The following is a 19,447-nucleotide window of genomic DNA, read 5'->3' as shown; positions in this document are numbered from 1 at the left end:
CGGAAAACCTATTTTTAAGATGATAAATAAAATTAAGTCAAATTAAAATATTTAAAGTTATAATAATTTTAATATTAATATTCTATAGGTATTAATGTAAAAATAAAGTAATGTTAAATATAAAAATAATTATACTGTTCTTTTATGTCATTTTACAATTTCAGCTTGTTCAACAGCTAGTTTTACCAAATACTTTTGTTATAATTACGTAGCTTTTCAGCTTTCAGCTAGCTTATCAACTTTTAGCTATGAGCTAGCTTTTCAGCTATCAGCTAGCTTTTCAGCTTTCAGCTAGCTTATCAGCTAAACGTGCCAAACATAACCTATATTGGTATTAATTTTATATTTTTGGGCTAAAGCAATTGCCTACATAGTCTTCCCTATCACACAGCCCTGCTTTTAGACGTAGATGTGTGATCATGTCTCTATTTGTGAGCTATGTAATCATCTCTCTATTTGTTAGCTACATTGCACTGAGAAGTAGCTTCAATATGTCTGCATCTTTTTAGGGCTTTTGGTATGTACAGAAAAATTAAATATTGGGTTTTTTATGTGTATGTTTTCCCTGCTATTTTTTTAAGTGTAAATTTATAGAAATATCTTCATAGTTTTATTTTGAACAATTTTCATTTAGAAATCAAAGCCCTATTGAATAGACTAAGATATACACCCCCTGATGATTTAATTTCCATGCCACATGCATGATGATATATTCCCAATAGATGATGCGCGATGTAAGCTTGACTTGGTCCTGTATCTGCATCAAACCAAGTCTTTGTTGTTGTGTGAAGGGAAACAAGACTATACAAATCAAGATTGCAATCTATCTTTGATCACTGAAAGAAAATCTGATTACAAATATGAAGTGAAATTGAACATGCATATGACAATGAAGCAAAAGGTCGAACATGTTGTGGGCACTAGTAACATAAGGTAAAAATTCTAACTGGCTAACCTCTCATGTTTCAAAGAGCAGAAATAAAAAAAACCTTAAATCTTGAGTCTTGGCCCTGTTTGTTTCCTGTTTCTAAAACAGTGAGCCTCTTTTGGGTTCCTATCCAAAATATACTGGTAACAATTAGTTGAAACACATTATCGCAACTGGGGTCGCGGCGGGATGGCAAATAAAGTTTTGATGTCAGAAGAGTCGCCACCAATATTTGTTAACATGGAAAACATTGGAAAATCCATAGAAAATGGGTCTTTGAAACCAAATTCGGATTTGGGAGTCGATTACACGTGGGGAAGGTTTTAGCACCTCACAGCGTCAGTTTATAAACGGTACCTCTAGTTAATTGTACAAAATATTATAGCTTTCAAAATATTTATTTCACCCAAAATTTGTTTTTGTCTTTTTTATTATTCAAGTCACATTCTAATTAACTAATCAAACACAGTTTTTTTTCTTTTATTCAAAAGCAATAAAACATGATCGGTAAAGATACTAGACCGAACCGTTTGGAAAACACGTCAACACAATAACCATTTTGTTACTACTTGTTATCACCATCTTAGAAAGAATTAGCTAAATATTTAATTCGCTGCCCAGGAAAGAAATCTTCATCAGTTTTTCTTTACATTGATTTTGCTTTTAAGAGTATAATAACAATAAACTAGTGAAAGATAACATTAAGAAAAAAATCTGGAACAAAGAAAGTGAAACTAAATTAAGAGATAAGGGGCAAGGGAATACGCATCGTTCCAAGAGAGAAATTAAGAGGAGGGGAGAAGAGAGAAAAAAAAGGATGAGATACAGGGAATAACAGAGAAGGAATGACAGCTTTGGTTGTTTGCCTTCTTATTTATGCTCAAAAGTTTGATTACAAAGTTTAGTCACAATGAACACATAACGAGATTAAATCACAGAGATACATAAATTAAATTGCAGTGTTATAATTTGTGCAAAAGGTGAGGTAAAAGAATGAAGATAGACAACAATTACTTGGTGATAGAACCAGTTGCAATTGTTTTCTTTCCACTGTATCTGTGACAAAGCTCTCTTCCTCCGCACGGTCTATTTCACTCTCAACACTCTATGTTCTTAATTTTTTCTCTCCATGTTCTGACTGTCTCCCCCCTTTTTTTCAGTTGATGACTACTGCTTATATAGAAGAAGGAGTTCAGAAAATTTCCAAAATAGCAAACGGTGCATTTAATTCTTAGCTAGATTTCCTTGACTTTCATTTTCTTGATCTGGCTATGCTGCAAGCTTTGACAATGAAGCACCTTGAAGCAGCAAACTTGGACATTTAGCACTGAATTGGGATAGTGGATTTGGACTCCATGTCAGACTATTTTTCTTCTCCTTTGTTCCCAAGCATTCTTCATTTTCTATTGTTGAAATGCTTCCAAGATGACCAGCAAGTGGTTTTGAGAGAATTGAATGGGATGCAATTTTTCAACAAGATATCTTACACTTCACTTGATGTTTTCAGAAGCAAATCTTTAGGCCTCAAAGCTAGTAGATAGCCTGCAAGAAAAATGGTGCGCATGCACCAAAAGTTCCTTTTTTTTTTTGGTTTAATTAAGACTAGAATAAGAAAAAGATAATTAAGGGTAGGATAAAATTAGGTGTTCACACACATCTATGCACCAAAGGAACACCCAAATAGCGCCCATATATGGTTATCAGTTAAGGAAATCCCTACCACTCGACAAAGTTTCTTGGAAACATTGGAGTTGACATTATTATAAACCATCATATGGATTTTAGAGACACTAACGTTCATGCCCGAACCTTTACATAAATCATCCATACAAAACATGATGCTCTCCATCTGTCCAAGAGATACCACCCCAAACAGTAGTAATTCATGTGTTGATAATAAATGACAAATAGTGGGTCATTTCTAGAGGGCTCGTTTGACATGTGGTATTAGACATGATTGTATAAGCTTATACAATATATTATGAGCTTATTCATTGTTTGGTACTAACATTGTATTGTATAACCTTATCTATCAGCTCACCCTCATACATCAAAATGATGGATTATGTAATCACCATGTAGGTGATGGATAAAGCCTGATAAGATTTGACGTATAAATCACCATCACCGCCACCCTCCACCATTCACCCTTTACCACCACTACCATTGTAACACCCCGACTTTTAGGGGTCACATTAGTAACCTGTTTAAGTAAATATGCAATGATTTCAAAAAAAAGATTTATAAATGCGGGTACTTTTTTTTCAAAGCTTTTCTAAAACATGTCATGCATACTCCCAACTGTAATTAAATTTACATCCAGCCTTGAATAAGGCAAGTGCCCGAAGGTAACAACAACTGAACCCAACTTACAAACATAACAAATAGATTCAACAAGGAATCTATAATGCAATGACATCATAAATCTGATATACTCCCTAGGATTTCCACATCGGAGAATCGCAGGAAAGCAATGCACCGGAACCTACCCAAAACCTCAAACAATACTCATAAAATAATCATGAAAGCTTTAACCAACAATGGTAAGCTCTCTACCCAAAAGTTTCTAGCCTTACACCCGACTCTATTCTTTGAGTCCTCTATTGTTCGTCCATGTAGAGTAGCATCTGTTAACATCGTCACTTATCGTCGTCTGACAGTTTGTGGACCGCCCAAACACAAACAATACAAATAAAACAGTGCGAGAGTCAACTCACGAAAATAATGTATAATACAATCAACATGTAAAGGATAAAGGGAATATATATATATATATATATATATATATATATATATATATATATATATATAGGTTCAACATGTTATATCCTACACGTATACCTTAGCATGCTATCATTTGAAGCTAAAAATCAACTTTCCAACACATCACCGAATATAATTAAATGTATGGCGTGATATGCAATGTTATGCTAAAATGATGCTTCGGACAAATTCAGGTTGAGCGCCATCAAGTCAGTCATAACACAGGCCTTGTGCTTAACCATTCTGCTCGGGTGTCAGGATATGATATAAACAGTAAAAAAATATATCAAATTTTCCTTTGAATTAAAAATACATAATATTTTTTAAAATTCAATTTTCTAAATTAACTTTTTTTCTAAATGTGATGATTCTATTATATTTAATTCTTTATATTTTTATAAATGAGCCTATGTTTTAAAATGATCTAAAATTTTCTTAATTAGCATAATTAATTTTTTTTGTGAAGGGAACCTATTTTAATAAAAGTAAAAACTATATATTCGATCAATTGATTTTAACTTAGTAGTAACAAGTGATAAAATATACAAAATAATTAAATTTAAAAATAGACTTAAATCCTCTTTTGGTCCATGAAATTGTAAAGGGAATCAAACATGATTCCTGTAAAATTTCCGCATCAAATTGGATCCAAAGTGTGTTCGAGTCTGATGTGTCATGATACGTGTCTTTTTTTATTTTTTAAATCTGAATAATGTCACTTGTTCTAATTAATTGTAAATCAATATTAATCCCTAATTAATCATCTCAGCCCCAATTAAACCCTAATTAATCATCTGCCCCAATTTAAACCCCAGATTACCCAAACTTTATCTTCTTCACACTAACTCAAGTTCAGATTCACGTTCCTCTCAACAACAAATCAATATCAAATTCAACATCCCCATCATAGTTAGTGCTATATAGCTATCGAAATTAACCAGCAACGATTTCATGGAACGTGGGTTATAATGTCTCATGTTGCTAAGTTCTTGTTCCGTGCTAGAACATAGAATGGGAAGGTAGTACCCAAAGTGTGAGGAAAGTGATATGAATGCTTAGAGAGAGAAACTCTAACCGCTTAGAGAGAGAACATGTAACTGAATTTCAATGCTATTATTTCTCAAATGAGCTAAAAGTCTCTTACAATTGGTATTCCCCTCTTATTTATAGAGGTGGAGTTGGGCTTTGGCGCCTATAATCTATCTAAATGGGTCAGTTGGGCCTCGAGAAGGGAGGCCCAAGGTCATGACGCGTCCCACGCCCAAGGTTGAGTCTCCTGGGCGGGGGACCCTAGGGTCTCGCCCAGTCCACAAAACACCGAGCTCGAAGCATGAGAGCTAAGTGTGTCTTTAAGTAAGAAATAAGGCGAGAGCCCTAAGGATGTTGACTAAAACTTAAAAACTTAAAATCTAGAAGTGAAAAACAATGGCCAACATGGCCTAATAAATAAAGCCTTTTGCAATCAACACTTTGGACCTCCAGCCGCGCCCTCTTCTTCCGGTCGGCCCAAATCCACAGGCAGGCTTGTGGCGACGGCCTTTAGTCCGCCCGCCTCAGCATAGTTATGCACGTGCCCTGAATCGTGATATTTTGTCGCGTGTTGTGTCCATCCCACGTGTTGTGCCTTGAAGTGACGCCAGGGTCAGTGAATCCACATAATCTCAACCGCTACCTTTGACATATCCTTTCCAGTCACGTCACAACTTTGACAATTTGAATTTTAACCAATCGGCAGCAACCGTTGCAGCTTTTCATTTAATGCGTCTTTCCCACTCCCAAGAATTTCGCAACTGCAATCATGCCATTTTCTGACGTCATGGGGCACAACCTCTCTTGTTCCTCCACATCTCTCGGTAACCGTCCACAACTTCTTCTTACACGTTTCCTCCAGCACATCACTCCCTGCTTATAACAGCATTATCTTACTAACCCCTTTCATTCCTTTACGATTACGAACCTTTGCTTCTCCACCCTTGCGCGAACTTGTCCAGTGTCAAAGTAACCTTTATTCCTTGCATTCCCTCTGCAATGACTCCGAAGCGCCAGACCAAAAGTTCCAAACGTAATGTCGTCGTCGCCGCCCCTCTACGGTGTGTTCCTCTTGTTCTCCCGCCCGCTCTAGGAGGCGTTCCTCTTGAAGAAAAAGACGTCATTGCCTTCCGAACGGGGACTTGGAAATCTTTAAGCACTCCCTTCGCAAGGGCTTTGCCCGTCGGGACAATGCCTAACCAACGGTCAAGTTTAGAAAAGGAATCGTCCATTTGGGAGATTTCCACAGAATCCGGCGGATTTTGTCATGAGAAGCCTCTTGACAAACTTATGTATGTCAGTGCCTACTCACCCCTTGAACGCCCTTGGCTTCGTCCTCAAGACGACTTCATGGGTGCTCCCCACTTCTTTTACGTGTATGAGTATATGTTCACAAATTTGAGGATTAAATTTCCTTTTTCCCCTTTTATCTGCTCCGTTCTTCACAATATCAATGTGGCTCCTAGTCAACTTCATCCCAACAGTTAGGCCTTCCTCCGGTGTTTCGAAATTCTTTGCGACGCGATTCATCAGGAACCTGAACCTTCGACCTTCTTTTATTTCTATCGCGTATCTGTCCAGCCTTCACCGCAGCGCAGCTGGGTTTCCCTGGAAGCTAGGCCCGGTCGTTAGCGCTTCAACCCAATCTGGCCTAGCATCACCATCGATTTAGCCCGGAAATTCTTCAGGGTTGTGGTGTCCCACGAATATCCTGAGGTTTTTACGCACAGAGATGGCACCGCTCGATTTCCTTTCTACTGGACTCAGGGCGCGCACCAAGTAATTGACCCGCCTGAGGACTCCATCACTCCTGAACATAAGGTTGTCATCAACTTTCTGGCCCGTCTCGCTGTTTCAGACTGCTCTCGCGTGATTGGTAAATCTTCCTCCTCTACCCTCTCGTTCTTTCTATTTTCTACCAGCTTATCTTTCCTTTTTTACCTTTAGGACAAATTCATCGTGCCAATGGGGAGCTCCTGGCGACCTTTGAGAAGAAAAGTAACGTCTCCTTTCCCCCTCGAATAAATTTGAAAGGCGACAAGGCGTCTCTGTTGAGAATCCAGGCGAGCGGAAAACGGCCCCTTGGCGAGGAGGATCCTCGCCCTTCCCCGAAAAGGTTGAATTCCAGCGAGCCTTCAGGGACGATTCTAGCCCAAAACGGTCTTGTCGACGGCTCACTTTCCTGTCCAACAGTTATCTCATCCCCGCTTGGTCCAAACCTGAAGTCTTCCGCCAACGCCCCTCCTCCACCTACTCATACTTCTACCCCCTCCACAGGGTCTGTGAGTCGGGGATTCCCGTACTCTTTAACTTTGACATCAGCTCAAATGGCGCGAATGGACAAAGTTGTTAAGCAGCGTGGTTTGGATAATGTCTCTGAAGGGGCCGTGGCGGGAGTGCTCCACGCGTTTCACTACTATAGGCGCTCCGCCCAGGATGTTGACGAGTTACGATCCGAAGTGGCACGCCTCCGCGTTCTCAATTCCCAACTTGCTGAGGATCGCGAAGTGCTCGCCGCTCAACTGATCGCCAAGGAAAACTCCTTTTCCAAAGAGCTAGCCGAGCAGTCCACTCGTGCTGAGGTTAGCTTAGAGTTTCGAGATAGGAGGATTTCTGAATTGGAGAAAACTCTTGCAGAGCTGCGGCAGGAGGCGTAGCTAGAATCGAACGCGAGGGCAGACCAAATAGCTTTGATGGAGGCCGACCTTGGAAACCTTCGATCTGACCTGGCGAAGAAAAATGAGCTTTTATCTTCAGCGAAGACTCAAGCTCAACTTGACGCGAAGGCCTTAGAAGAAAAATTGAGGTCAGAGGCTGCGGTTGCTGTCTTTTTGAACGCGGCCGAGGCTTTTTCCTCGCCAAAGCCCAAGTCAAACATCTCCATCCTCTGATTGATCTCAGCCAGATGGGGGCATTCAAGAGGGTTACACCCACGGGATTGGTCGGGCATGACGATCCTTCAGGCTTCGTCGCCGAGCGTTTCCTGACAGAAGAACACGTAGAGCCAACTAAAAATGTTAGGAGTCCTTAGATTAACTTTGTACCAAGGGTCTCTCCCTTTTTTTTTTTAACGAGAACCCCAAGTTTTTACTGCTTTTGCTATGAGTTTTAATTGTAGGCCTCCCGCCGGGAAATAAACTATGCGGGACGTTCCTTTTAGGGAATTCCAAATGTCTGCCCAAGTGCTTCTTTTCCACATTCCAACGGTTTACTGTTAACCACCGGCCACGAACGCTCAAGCCTTTATTGCAAGTCGCGTTCCTTTCCAAGGACAACTCCTCGTGAAATTGCTTCCCTAATAACTCTCGAAACCTGTTTTGAGGCTATAAATAGAAATTAAGACATGGCAATCCACACCCTCCACCTGTTATCCAAACCAACAATTGTCATGGCATCCTACACAGCTCTCCTTAAAGAACTAAGAACAAAGGCTTTTGATGAAGATCTTTTTATCAACGTTAGGCACCCTGAGGGTCCCAGCGTTCATGAAGTGATAATCGAACTGTTAGGGATGGATCTGAGTCCATAAATGGACAGAATTCTCAAAGAATTCCTCTGCTTCGTGGAGGAGATACGAGAGCTTTGCCGGCGGGAGCTGGACCTGTTGGAAGAGAAGGAAGCGGTGAAGGACGCTCTGGAGATAATAGGAGAGGGTCCTGAGAAGCAGGAACTAAGCCGAAGACTCTGCAACTTAGAGTACCGGCAGTACCGCCTGGAGCATGAGAGAACCGACCAGCGTAGAGAATGTTGGAGAATGAGGAGAGATCCTCCTTTTTAAGTGTATGAAATCAAATATTTGAATGACAATAGTTTCTTTCGTGTTTCCTATCATTCGAGTAAACAAATATCGAATTAGTGAATCATTTAAGAGCCAATAATCATCTGGACGAATAAAGGAGTAAATAAATGAATAATTAAATGAGCGAAAGGTAGATAGGCGGGCGAGGCGGACGACCCGTTACTTATCTTCGCCCTTCGTTGCTCGCCGTTCAGCACGAGTTTTCAGTGTTGTATTCCAAATTTCGCGTGAGTAATTTTTCGAGAGTGTGTCGTGCTTAACTAGAACTTCCGCTCGGTATTTGACCGAGGCTTTTATTCACACGCATATTTCCCGTAAGAGCAGGTGTGGCCCCTCCAGCCTTATTAGGTGGGGTCTTACAGTTGCTCGGGGCTCGATTGCTAGTATTCCTCTACTGGCAGCGTTCATGTCCCAGTTCCCGTCATACCACTCATTATCTTTTTGAGCATAGTGCTTGCCTTCCCCCATCCTACGGGACTCTTCGCCCTGACTCCTCCCTTTTCTTTCGTCACCGTCGCTCTGGCTCTGTGTTCCCAAACGCTCTTGTTCGCCTTCACCGCCTTCAGATGTCCCAATCTTGTGGCACCTGTGTCTGTCGCCAGCTCCTTTTCTGTCATACAGGTTGAGGCAATGTCTATGACACTTCCTCGCCCCCTTTTGGTCTATTGCTATTTTCCCTATCCTTCCGCAAAGTAGGGGATACTTTACCGCAAGGTGGGCCGTAGATATCACTGCATGGAGGTGATTTAAGGTACCTCGTCCTATGATGACGTTATAAGCTGCTGCAACCTGTAGGACCATATATTTTATCCTCAAGAGCTCGGCGTCCTCGCCCACTCCGAAAACTGTATCCAACTCCACGTAGCCACGTACCTGAACTTGCTTCCCGGAGAAACCTACCAAACTTCCCATGTATGGCTTTAAATCTTTGTCCGTCAGCCCCATCTGTCTGAATGCGTCCTCATAGATTATACCCGCCGAGCTGCCCTGGTCTAAAAGCACCCTCTGTACATTGAAACCTTTTATTCTTACCATTACTACTAACGGATCGTCCGTCTGGGCCTTGATTCCCTTGAAATCCGCGGTCGACATCACTATGTCTGGGTGTGGGCACCCAAATGGAACTGGATACACCTGTACCGACGTTGTTGCCCCTACTGTTCCTCGGCTGCCGTCGATACGTCGTCGCAAACTTCGAAACCTCTAGCGATCATGTTAGCTGCTTCAACCGTTCCTTCGCCCTCGCCGCTATCAGTTTCTTCAAACTCCTTCCCCTTCGCCGCTCGCGGCCGTCTCGCCCTGATCAGCTGCTTGATTTGACCCTTCAGCATGAAACAGTCGGTGGTGTTATGTCCCTCTAAGTTGTGGTACTCACACCACCTCAGCGGATTTTTTGCCTCGCGTCCGGGGTCCATTCTACGCTCGCCGACTCTGTTCATGTCCTCAATTTCCACCTCGAGAAGTAACTTTGCTAGCTCCTTGTTTGAGCATCCCTACGACCTCATTCGCTGGCATACCTTCGCTTTTCGGCGAGAGCACCTGTGCTCTCTGGCACCTGTGCTCTCTGTCCCTCGTTCTCGGGCGGAGTAGCTTTCCTTTATTCCCCTTTATGAATCGGCCAACTTCCCTAAACCTCTGCTCGCAACTCGCTTCCTTGTCCTGTATCCTTTTCCTTGCCAGCGACACCTTTGCCGCTCGCTCGCCCTTCCTCTTGTTCGCTTCGATTTCCTCTCCTAAGATGTAGTCATGTGCTCGGGCGCAGACTTCCATCATTGAGCATGCCAACTCCCTACTCAGTTCGCAATAAAATTTTCCCCGGGACAGACCGCCTTTGAAAGCGCACACGCACATGCGTGGCTGCAATTCCTCGAACCTCGCGAATATGGCATTGTATCGTTTCATATATTGTTTCAAGGTTTCACGTTCCCCCTGCCGAATATCAAACAGATCCTCGATCGTTCTCGCAGAGAAATGGTCAAGGAATTTTGATAAGAAATCGCAGAACTTATCTATGGATCCCGGAGGCAGATTCGTGAACCATTCCTTTGCTGCGCCTCGAAACGTTGATGGAAGCATCCTGCATTTTACAGCGTCAGAAACCGCGGACATCGCCATCTTCGCATCAAAACGAGATAGATGATCTTTTGGATTGGTTTGTCCGTCGTACGCCTCCAACATGAGGTTCGTCATGCCGTCTGGTACAGTCACCTCTCGTACTGCCGCTGAGAAAGGCTTGGTTCCGGCCATAGCCGCAGCCTCCTCCTCCTCTTGATTCCACTGCCGGAGGTGATAGTACTTCAACTGCTCCTGTAGACACTCATTTTGCATCTTTAAGTCGCCACTTAGCGCTCGACGTGCCTCTGCACAACGATTTCTATCGTTCCTTGCGGTGCGCGGGGAAGAGACGTCGTTGCCACGTCGTTGGCGAGGCGTCTTCATCAGGCTTCGCTAATGAAAACGAAAATTCCGCCAAAAATCTTCGAATTACGGAGAATCTCTTAGAGGATCGAACTTCTCGAAATCAAATCGCAATAACCTGGGAACCAAGTCCGGATGAGGAAAATCGTACAGAAAAAGCAAGCTTAACTCCACTGAATCTCGATCCACGTAGTCCGGGAATAGAAATCTACCGTTCCCCACAGACGGCGCCAATGTTCCGTGCTAGAACATAGAATGGGAAGGTAGTACCCAAAGTGTGAGGAAAGTGATATGAATGCTTAGAGAGAGAAACTCTAACCGCTTCGAGAGAGAACATGTAACTGAATTTCAATGCTATTATTTCTCAAATGAGCTAAAAGTCCCTTACAATTGGTATTCCCCTCCTATTTATAGAGGTGGAGTTGGGCTTTGACGCCTTTAATCTATCTAAATGGGCCAGTTGAGCCTCAGGAAGGGAGGTCCAAGGTCATGACGCATCCCACGCCCAAGGTTGAGTCTCCTGGGCGGGGGACCCTGAGGTCTCGCCCAGTCCAGTTCTTGGGTGCATACAGAGGATTGAAAAATTGTAAGCTTTTCCCAAAAGAACAAATCATAGTAAGTGATAATCAGGCTCAAGTTGTAAACCATAAGACAATACGTGGTAAAATTCCTTTCCCCTAGAGGACAAGGTTCTGTTTTTTTTTTAATAAGCTTCCCCTAGAGGACAAGGTAGCGTGAAAAATTAAACTAGAAAAAATTGACATGTAGATCAGGGTTTCAAGATCTAGAGGAGCCCCTTTTTCATCTTTCTCCAATAGCTTCCCAAATTTGATAGAATCAATTGTGACAGGTCACCTTGTTCTAATGGTTGTTAAGAGCAATCTTCAATGCTAGTTCTTATTTCTTAGTTCTTAACTCTATTCATGTGGGCCCGTATTGTCACATGTGTTTAAGCAACTCTCAAGCAATTTTGCTCCAACCATGAGTTCTTAGTTCTTAGTTCTTAGTTCTTACCACTATTCATTTGGTCACACCAACCACATTATTTATACTTTTTATTTTCATAAAATAATAAAACAAAACTCATAAAATAATAAAGTAATTTGAATGAGAGAGAAATAATTAATCCCTCCTTATATAAGAACTGAGTTCTTATTTTTAAGAACTAAGAAGTCCATGTCAGCACCTCCAATGGTAAAGTTCTTAGTTCTTAGTTCTTAACTCCAAAATAAGAACTAAGAACCTTGCATTGGAGATGCTCTAAGTTGCTTTGTCTGGTGAGTGTGATCCGAGCATAAGACACATCAATCTATCTATTGGTCAACATGAGAGGTGGTGCCTGAGCTTTAATCTTATAGTTTCAAAACACCTGTTTTTAGGTAAGGCAAAATATATTAAGGAAGTATGAGAGATACTTCAACCCATAAAGAGAATACAAAAGAGAGTATGCACATTTACACTATGTTTGGTAGAGGGAGGTTTCGGTAGAGAGATTGGAAGGAGAAAGTTAGGGGAAGAAGGGCGTGATATGTGCGTTTGGTTGTTGGGGAGATGAGGGAAGAGAGAGTTTTAATGGTGGACCCCGTGCTTTTTTTGGGTCTCCCCAAATTGGAGAGTAAAGGAACAATAATCGGAGGAGCAACATGCGCCAGTTTTTTTTTTTTTTTCAATTCCGTCATATTTATGGTGGTTTTAAACCATCATTTTTTTTTGCATTTTCCTGACATTTAGTGGCGGTTCTAAAAATGTTTTTAAGAACCGCACTATCTTCTTTCTGACTTTTTTGTTTTTAAAAATGTTATTTTAATCAAAAGTTTAAATTTTCTCTCTCTTCCACCTCATTATTTTTCATCTCTCTCTTCTTTATCTCTACCGTGCCAAACAACTAAATAAACCTACTCTATTTCTCTCTACTCAACTTCTCTCTTCTCTACGAAACAAAGTGTAATAGCTTTTGCGTGTCACCGGTAGTTCAAGGAGAACAAAGAAGTAGCACAGTTCTGCCTCTTTGATATATTGGACTTCACCGTTCATTAACTTCCCTCACTAACACAAGCAAAACACCATCAGAGGTGCAAGGGTTTGACATGTAAATCTGGGTTTCGAGATCTAGATTTACCTCCCTAACTACCTTGTATCCAAAACCCCCTAACCACCTTGCATTCGAAGTTTCAATTTTTAACCCATATCTCAGATCCACCAATCGCACCACCACCGAGCAAGCCTTCTTTCTTCTCTTCTTCCTTCTTCTTCCTTCGCTTCCTTCTCCTCTTTCTTTTTCATTCTCTCCTTCTTCGATATATCTTCTTAGATTGGGTTTATTTTGATATTAGATTAGGTTTTTTTTAGATTAGATTAGTTTTTTTTAATGAAATGAGTAGGAACTAAAAATAAAGGAATAAGAATAAATTATATAAAAAGAAAAGAAAAAAGCCACGTGAAAAAGCCGACGGGTAAAAATTAAGACACATAAGACGGAAACACTTGTCCTTAATTGGATTAAGAAAAAAAATTTAGGATCCAATTTGATGCGTAAATTTTACAAGGATCAGATTTGATTCTCTTTACAATTTAAAAGTCCAAAAGAGTATTTAAGCCTTAAAAATACTATTAATTTTTTTAAAAGTACTTTATATTTAAATAATAGCAACTGATGATATAAAACTAATTTATATTTACAACTAATAAATCAATATTTATAAGTGAGTAGTCTATTATTTTTGGTACAGAGTGAGTAGTCTATTTCGTTGTAATTGAATAGTAACTTTATTTATTTTTATTATATAAAGTTAATTAAGTAGAAGCAAGTGATAATTATAATTTTATTATTTTATATGAGTAAATTCAATATTTTCACCATTAATACTTTAGTTCTTTTTTTATGAATTGAATAATTTAGTTCATTTTTAATTAAATTATGAATAAATATTTTTTTAACTTAGCAATAAAAACTAGTAATTGATAAATAATAAAACTAGTATATAACTAGAATTAATATTTATATTTATTAATTAATAATAGAGTTTAATGGATATGCACTGACAGTGTAAAATAGTTTTACACAGACATCCTATTGAATTCCGCCACATAGGAAGATAATTACATTTGACTTTAATTTTAATTAAAAGAATAAGATATTTTCTGATTTGGCGGAATTCAATTGGATGTCTGTGTAAAACTATTTTACACTGTCAATGCATATCTATTAAACTCTTAATATTATTATAAATTATATTAAATATAAATATTGAAAAATAATTGAATTTAGGGTTACAGTACTAAAAATGAATTGAAAACTGTTATCATATCCTGTTAGGATAATTTTATTCTAGCTCTCCCCATAATAAGTTTTATACATAATGAACATGATAAGATAAGAAATAAGATTGCATTATCCTATCCTGCTGGCGTAACAAACAACAAACATAATATAATTACAGTATCATATTCTTCCTGTTTATCCTATTCAACAAACAGTAAATATCTAATGTAAAATTCAATCCCTATTGAGTGAGATGTGTCGAATTGTTCAAAAAAGAGATGTGTCAAAGAAAAAAGAAAAGAAATCACACACCACCTTTGGTGTATGAAGAAAGCCAAGCTGTAATAAAAATTCCAACTCAGAAAGCACCGACCAACACTCTTCACCCACCCAATAAACAGGCTTTACTTACGCTCACTCTCTGCGTGAGTTACTCCAATCACAAATGTGATTTATGAAAGGAAAATGTTACTTACACACCTCTCAAAAAGAGGTGGAAGAGGTGGAATGAGGTGAGAGATAGGAAGAAAAGAAAAAGTAAGAGAGAGAAAGTATGAGATGTGATAAATGATAAGAGGAGAGAGGTAGAAATAAAAATAGGTGGAAATGAAGTGTTTAAAAAATGAGCAGTGCTATATGACACGACTGATTTCTGTCGTGTCATGCACGAAATACATTTTCTGGCGGTTTCAAACCGTCAGAAACGCATAAGTGCCACAAATTGCGAAAACCCAACTCGCAATTTCTGGCAATTTTAACACTACAAGCGGCTTATAACCGCCACAAATTGACTTCGTGCATTACACGAGAAATCTGTCTCGTGCACTATGACATTTTCCTTAAAAAATGAGATGTGTATACCATTGTTGATTTATGAAACACTGAAACGTCTTTCCATGCATTCATTCCATTTCCAACCCAATTTCAATTTTTTTATTTCCAACCCAAAAATGCGTAGTCTCACACAATGAATGTCAAACTTTTTTCTCCTTTCTCATAGTGTTTCTTCAGTTTCTTTTCTTCTCGCTCTCGTTTCTCACTCTCTCTCACACATTCTGATTCTTTCCAAAATAAAGAAAGCAATAACTTTTTTTCCTTTTCTCACATTATTCTCTCCCAAAATTCCCTTTTTCGGAATAATCTCTATCATTCACAGTGCCGTGTGGTTTTTGATATTTGAATGATCATTGTTTGCGTTTCAAAACCTTTGCACATTGCAGATATTCATATTCCTCTGTTTTGCATTCTCTGTTTTCGTAACGCCACCTTGTTCCTTCCTCTGTTTCCTTTCTCCAACAAAAAAAAATGGGTTTTCGGTTTTCTCTGGTTCATCTTCTTCACCTTGTTCTGTTGTTGTTTTCTTTGATGTTTCTGCCTCGTGCATGTCCTCAAGATGCTGTTGTGATGAACACGCTCAAGAAGGCGATAACTTCAAGCTCTGGTCTAAAATGGTCAGACCCTGATGTCTGTAACTGGAATCATGTTCAGTGCAATTCGAACAAGAGGGTCACTGCAATTCAAATCGGGTATCTCAACCTTGAAGGGTCTTTGCCGAAGGAACTGGTTCAGCTCACTGAGTTAACTCGCTTTGAGTGTATGCAAAATGGCTTCACTGGGCCGTTTCCTTACATGCCCAAATCTTTGGAGATTCTGATCATTCATGACAACAATTTCAGTTCCATTCCATTTGATTTCTTCAGCAACATGACCAATTTGCAGGAGGTGAGGATTGACTACAACGATTTTCCTCAATGGCAGGTTCCTTCTAGCCTCAAAGATTGTGTTGCTCTTCAGCAATTTTCTGCAATGAGAGCTGGTTTTGTTGGGGGAATCCCAGAATTCTTTGGGAAAGATGGTCCTTTTCCAGGTTTGGTTTTCTTGGGGTTGTGTTTTAATTCTTTTGAAGGTGGGTTGCCTGCAAGCTTTTCTGGGAGTTCTATAGAGAATCTTTTGGTGAATGGTCAGATGGGTAACTCTAAGCTCAATGGATCACTTTCTGTGTTGCAGAACATGACTTCGTTGAAACAAATTTGGGTGCATGGTAATTCATTTACAGGTCCTATACCAGATTTGTCAAACCATGATCAACTTTTTGATGTGAGCTTGAGGGATAACCAGTTAACTGGTGTTGTTCCACCCTCTCTCACTGATCTTCCTGCTTTGAAGGTTGTGAATTTGACCAATAATTATCTTCAAGGGTCTCCTCCCAAGTTCAAAGATGGGGTTAGGGTTGATAATGATATGGATAGGGGGAACAATAGATTTTGCACAAAGGTTGTTGGTCAGCCATGTAGTCCCCTTGTGAATGTTTTGCTTTCTGTTGTTGAACCTTTGGGGTATCCTTTAAAACTTGCTGAAAATTGGGAGGGTAATGACCCTTGTGGTAAACAATGGATGGGGATTGTCTGTGCTGGGGGTAATATTTCCATTATCAATTTTCAGAACATGGGTCTATCTGGCAACATTTCTCCTGGTTTTGCCCAACTTACATCTGTGACAAAGTTGTTTCTTGCTAACAATGATCTCACAGGTACTATACCAAGTGAACTTACTAGTATGCCTCTTCTGAAACAGCTAGATGTTTCCAACAATAAGTTATATGGTCAGGTACCATCCTTCCGAGCAGATGTGGTTTTGAAGACTGGTGGGAATCCTGATATTGGAAAGGACAAACCTCAAGGGCCGCCTGGCTCTGGAGGTAAAGATAAGAAACATGGTGCTGGAGCTATTGTTGGGATTGCTGTAGGGGGTGTCAGCTTGCTTGGTATAGGGGTTCTGGGAGTTGTTATTTATGGTAGAAAGCATAAAAAGCGTCCTGCTGGAAAACTTCAAAGTCCAAATGCAATTGTGGTACATCCTCGTCATTCTGGAGACGGAAATGGTTTGAAGATAAGTGTTGCCGCAGCGAGTGGTAGTGGTGGGGGAACTAGTACTGGTGGATTTAGTCCAGCTACTAGTGTTCAAACTGTGGAAGCTGGTAACATGGTCATTTCAATTCAAGTTTTGAGAGAAGTCACAAACAATTTCAGTGAAGAAAACATATTGGGGAGGGGCGGGTTTGGCACGGTGTACAAAGGAGAATTGCATGATGGAACAAAGATTGCAGTGAAAAGGATGGAATGTGGAATGGTGGTTGAGAAAGGGCTGGATGAGTTCAAGTCTGAAATCGCAGTACTCACTAAAGTTCGACACAGGCATTTGGTTGCACTCCTAGGCTATTGCTTAGATGGAAATGAGAGGCTTCTGGTGTATGAATACATGCCTCAGGGGCCTCTTAGTAAACACCTATTTGACTGGCAAGAAGAAGGGTTAAGACCACTGGAGTGGAAGAGAAGGCTTTCCATTGCCTTGGATGTTGCTAGAGGTGTTGAATATCTTCATGCTTTGGCACAACAAATTTTTATCCATAGGGATCTGAAACCTTCAAATATCTTGCTTGGGGATGATATGCGTGCTAAAGTAGCAGACTTTGGATTGGTTCGGCTTGCACCAGATGGACAAGTCTCATTCGCAACTAGAATTGCTGGAACTTTTGGATATCTTGCACCAGAGTATGCAGGTAGACATAAATTACTTTTAGCTAACTTTGTGCAGCATATGGTTATTTTTAATTTTTTTTTGGTAAAATTAGTCTTTGCTATGCTTTCAGTTTATTTGAAATCTTATGCACTTATGGTAGATGATCTAAGTGGTTCATGTGTAGTATGCATAGGGGAAAATAGAAAAATGAAGGAATAAATCCTCCTGCCAACCATTGTCACTTACTTTGGTGTTGATTGTTAAAACACCTTCTAGATATTGTGAATACTGTTATGCAAAGTGACCGTAAAACTCTTAACTAGTATGCTCCTTTTTATAAAATTTTGTCTGGAAATACAACTTTATGGACACCTCCTAAGAGCCATTTGAATTATTTGTATGATTTTCTACCTCTATCCAATTTGCATACCTTGTTCTACTTTGGGTGTTGATATTTATTTGAGTTCATCAGAAAGAAAATTTGGTGCTAGCTAGCTTTGCTCATATAAATGAGTGAATATGATTATTTACTGTTTGTATCACACATTATTTGTAATTCTATGTGTTTGTTGTTGCATAATATGTAAAAAAACAAAAAAAAGTAACTTGACTTTGATTACCATATGATTTTTTTCTCTAATTATTATCAGGACAAATAGTTATGACATTCTAGAATACTGGTCATTTTTTCTCTTGTTCAATTCCGTAACTCATTGAGATGGTTTCATGGCGCAGTCACTGGACGAGTTACAACAAAGGTTGATGTATATAGCTACGGCGTGATTCTTATGGAGATGGTAACCGGAAAGAGAGCAATTGACAATAGCCAACCAGAAGAGAGTATCCACCTTGTTACATGGTTCCGAAGGATGCTGCTGAACAAAGACTCATTCAGAAAGCTCATTGACCCCACAATAGATGTTGACGAGGAAGCCTTAGATAGTTTGAAGACTGTTGCAGACTTGGCCAGCCACTGCTGCGCAAGAGAGCCGCATCAGCGTCCTGACATGGGTCATGTTGTGAATGTGATAGCACCGTTTGTTGAGATCTGGAAGAAGCCTGCAGTTGTAGATGCTGATGACATGTGTGGGATTGACTTAGACATGAGCTTGCCTCGAGCACTCAGTAAGTGGCAGGCTCTTGATGGAATGAGCACTCTGGATCAATCATCTTCTACATCAATGCTTAGTAGTGGAGATAATACACAGTCAAGCATTGCAACAATGCGACCTTCTGGATTTGCAGATTCGATTTGTGATGGAAGATGAAGTTTGATATATACATTTAGAACCTCTTTGATTTACTATTAAAAAGTAAAAACAAGAAAATAACATATTCCAATGGTACTTCAACTATAAGTGTATCGGGATGTGTTATTTTTCTATTTTCTTTCTAACAGTAAACCAATCAGATTTTGAAGTTCTGATATCTATGTTATTACTTTTTCCTGACTCTTTGAGCTATTATTTCTGTAGTTTGTTTTACCATCTAGTTGGGAATTTACTGGTTTTTTTTTCTGTTTTTACATTTCATTCCTGAAACTTCTCTCTAACTGTTTTTACATTTCATTCTTCAAACATCTCTCTAGTGTAATGATCTTTTTGTTTTTAAGTTTCCTAGTATTTGAGATCCTGGGATGCAAAATGGCAGAGATGCAGAACAAACAAATTAAACTTTTTGTTTTCATACTTTTCAACGATTTATGTGAATAATATTTTGCGAAAAACGG

The 19,447-nt window shown here is 39.7% G+C and overlaps 1 protein-coding gene across 1 annotated transcript; it reads left to right on the top strand.

The window, feature by feature from the left end:
* The first annotated feature begins 15,218 nt into the window (after positions 1-15,218).
* Positions 15,219-19,239, top strand: LOC130737367 (receptor protein kinase TMK1-like). Its single transcript, XM_057589114.1, has 2 exons — positions 15,219-17,758; positions 18,454-19,239. Exons 1-2 carry the CDS (start codon positions 15,505-15,507, stop codon positions 18,984-18,986), a joined length of 2,787 nt encoding a protein of 928 aa, XP_057445097.1. The 5' UTR covers positions 15,219-15,504; the 3' UTR covers positions 18,987-19,239.
* The last annotated feature ends 208 nt before the right edge of the window (positions 19,240-19,447 follow it).

This window comes from Lotus japonicus, chromosome 2, assembly GCF_012489685.1.
Source record: "Lotus japonicus ecotype B-129 chromosome 2, LjGifu_v1.2".
Taxonomy (NCBI): Eukaryota; Viridiplantae; Streptophyta; class Magnoliopsida; order Fabales; family Fabaceae; genus Lotus; species Lotus japonicus.
Note: the sequence above shows the minus strand (reverse complement) of the source record. Positions and strands in the feature narration are given on the sequence as shown.

What these genes read in the sequence shown, in the direction of transcription:
- LOC130737367 (XM_057589114.1), top strand. Translation starts at nt 15,505, where the DNA reads ATGGGTTTTCGGTTTTCTCTGGTTCATCTTCTTCACCTTGTTCTGTTG. An exon ending in TCTTGCACCAGAGTATGCAG is followed by an intron (nt 17,759 to 18,453) that starts GTAGACATAAAT and finishes TTCATGGCGCAG; the next exon opens with TCACTGGACGAGTTACAACA.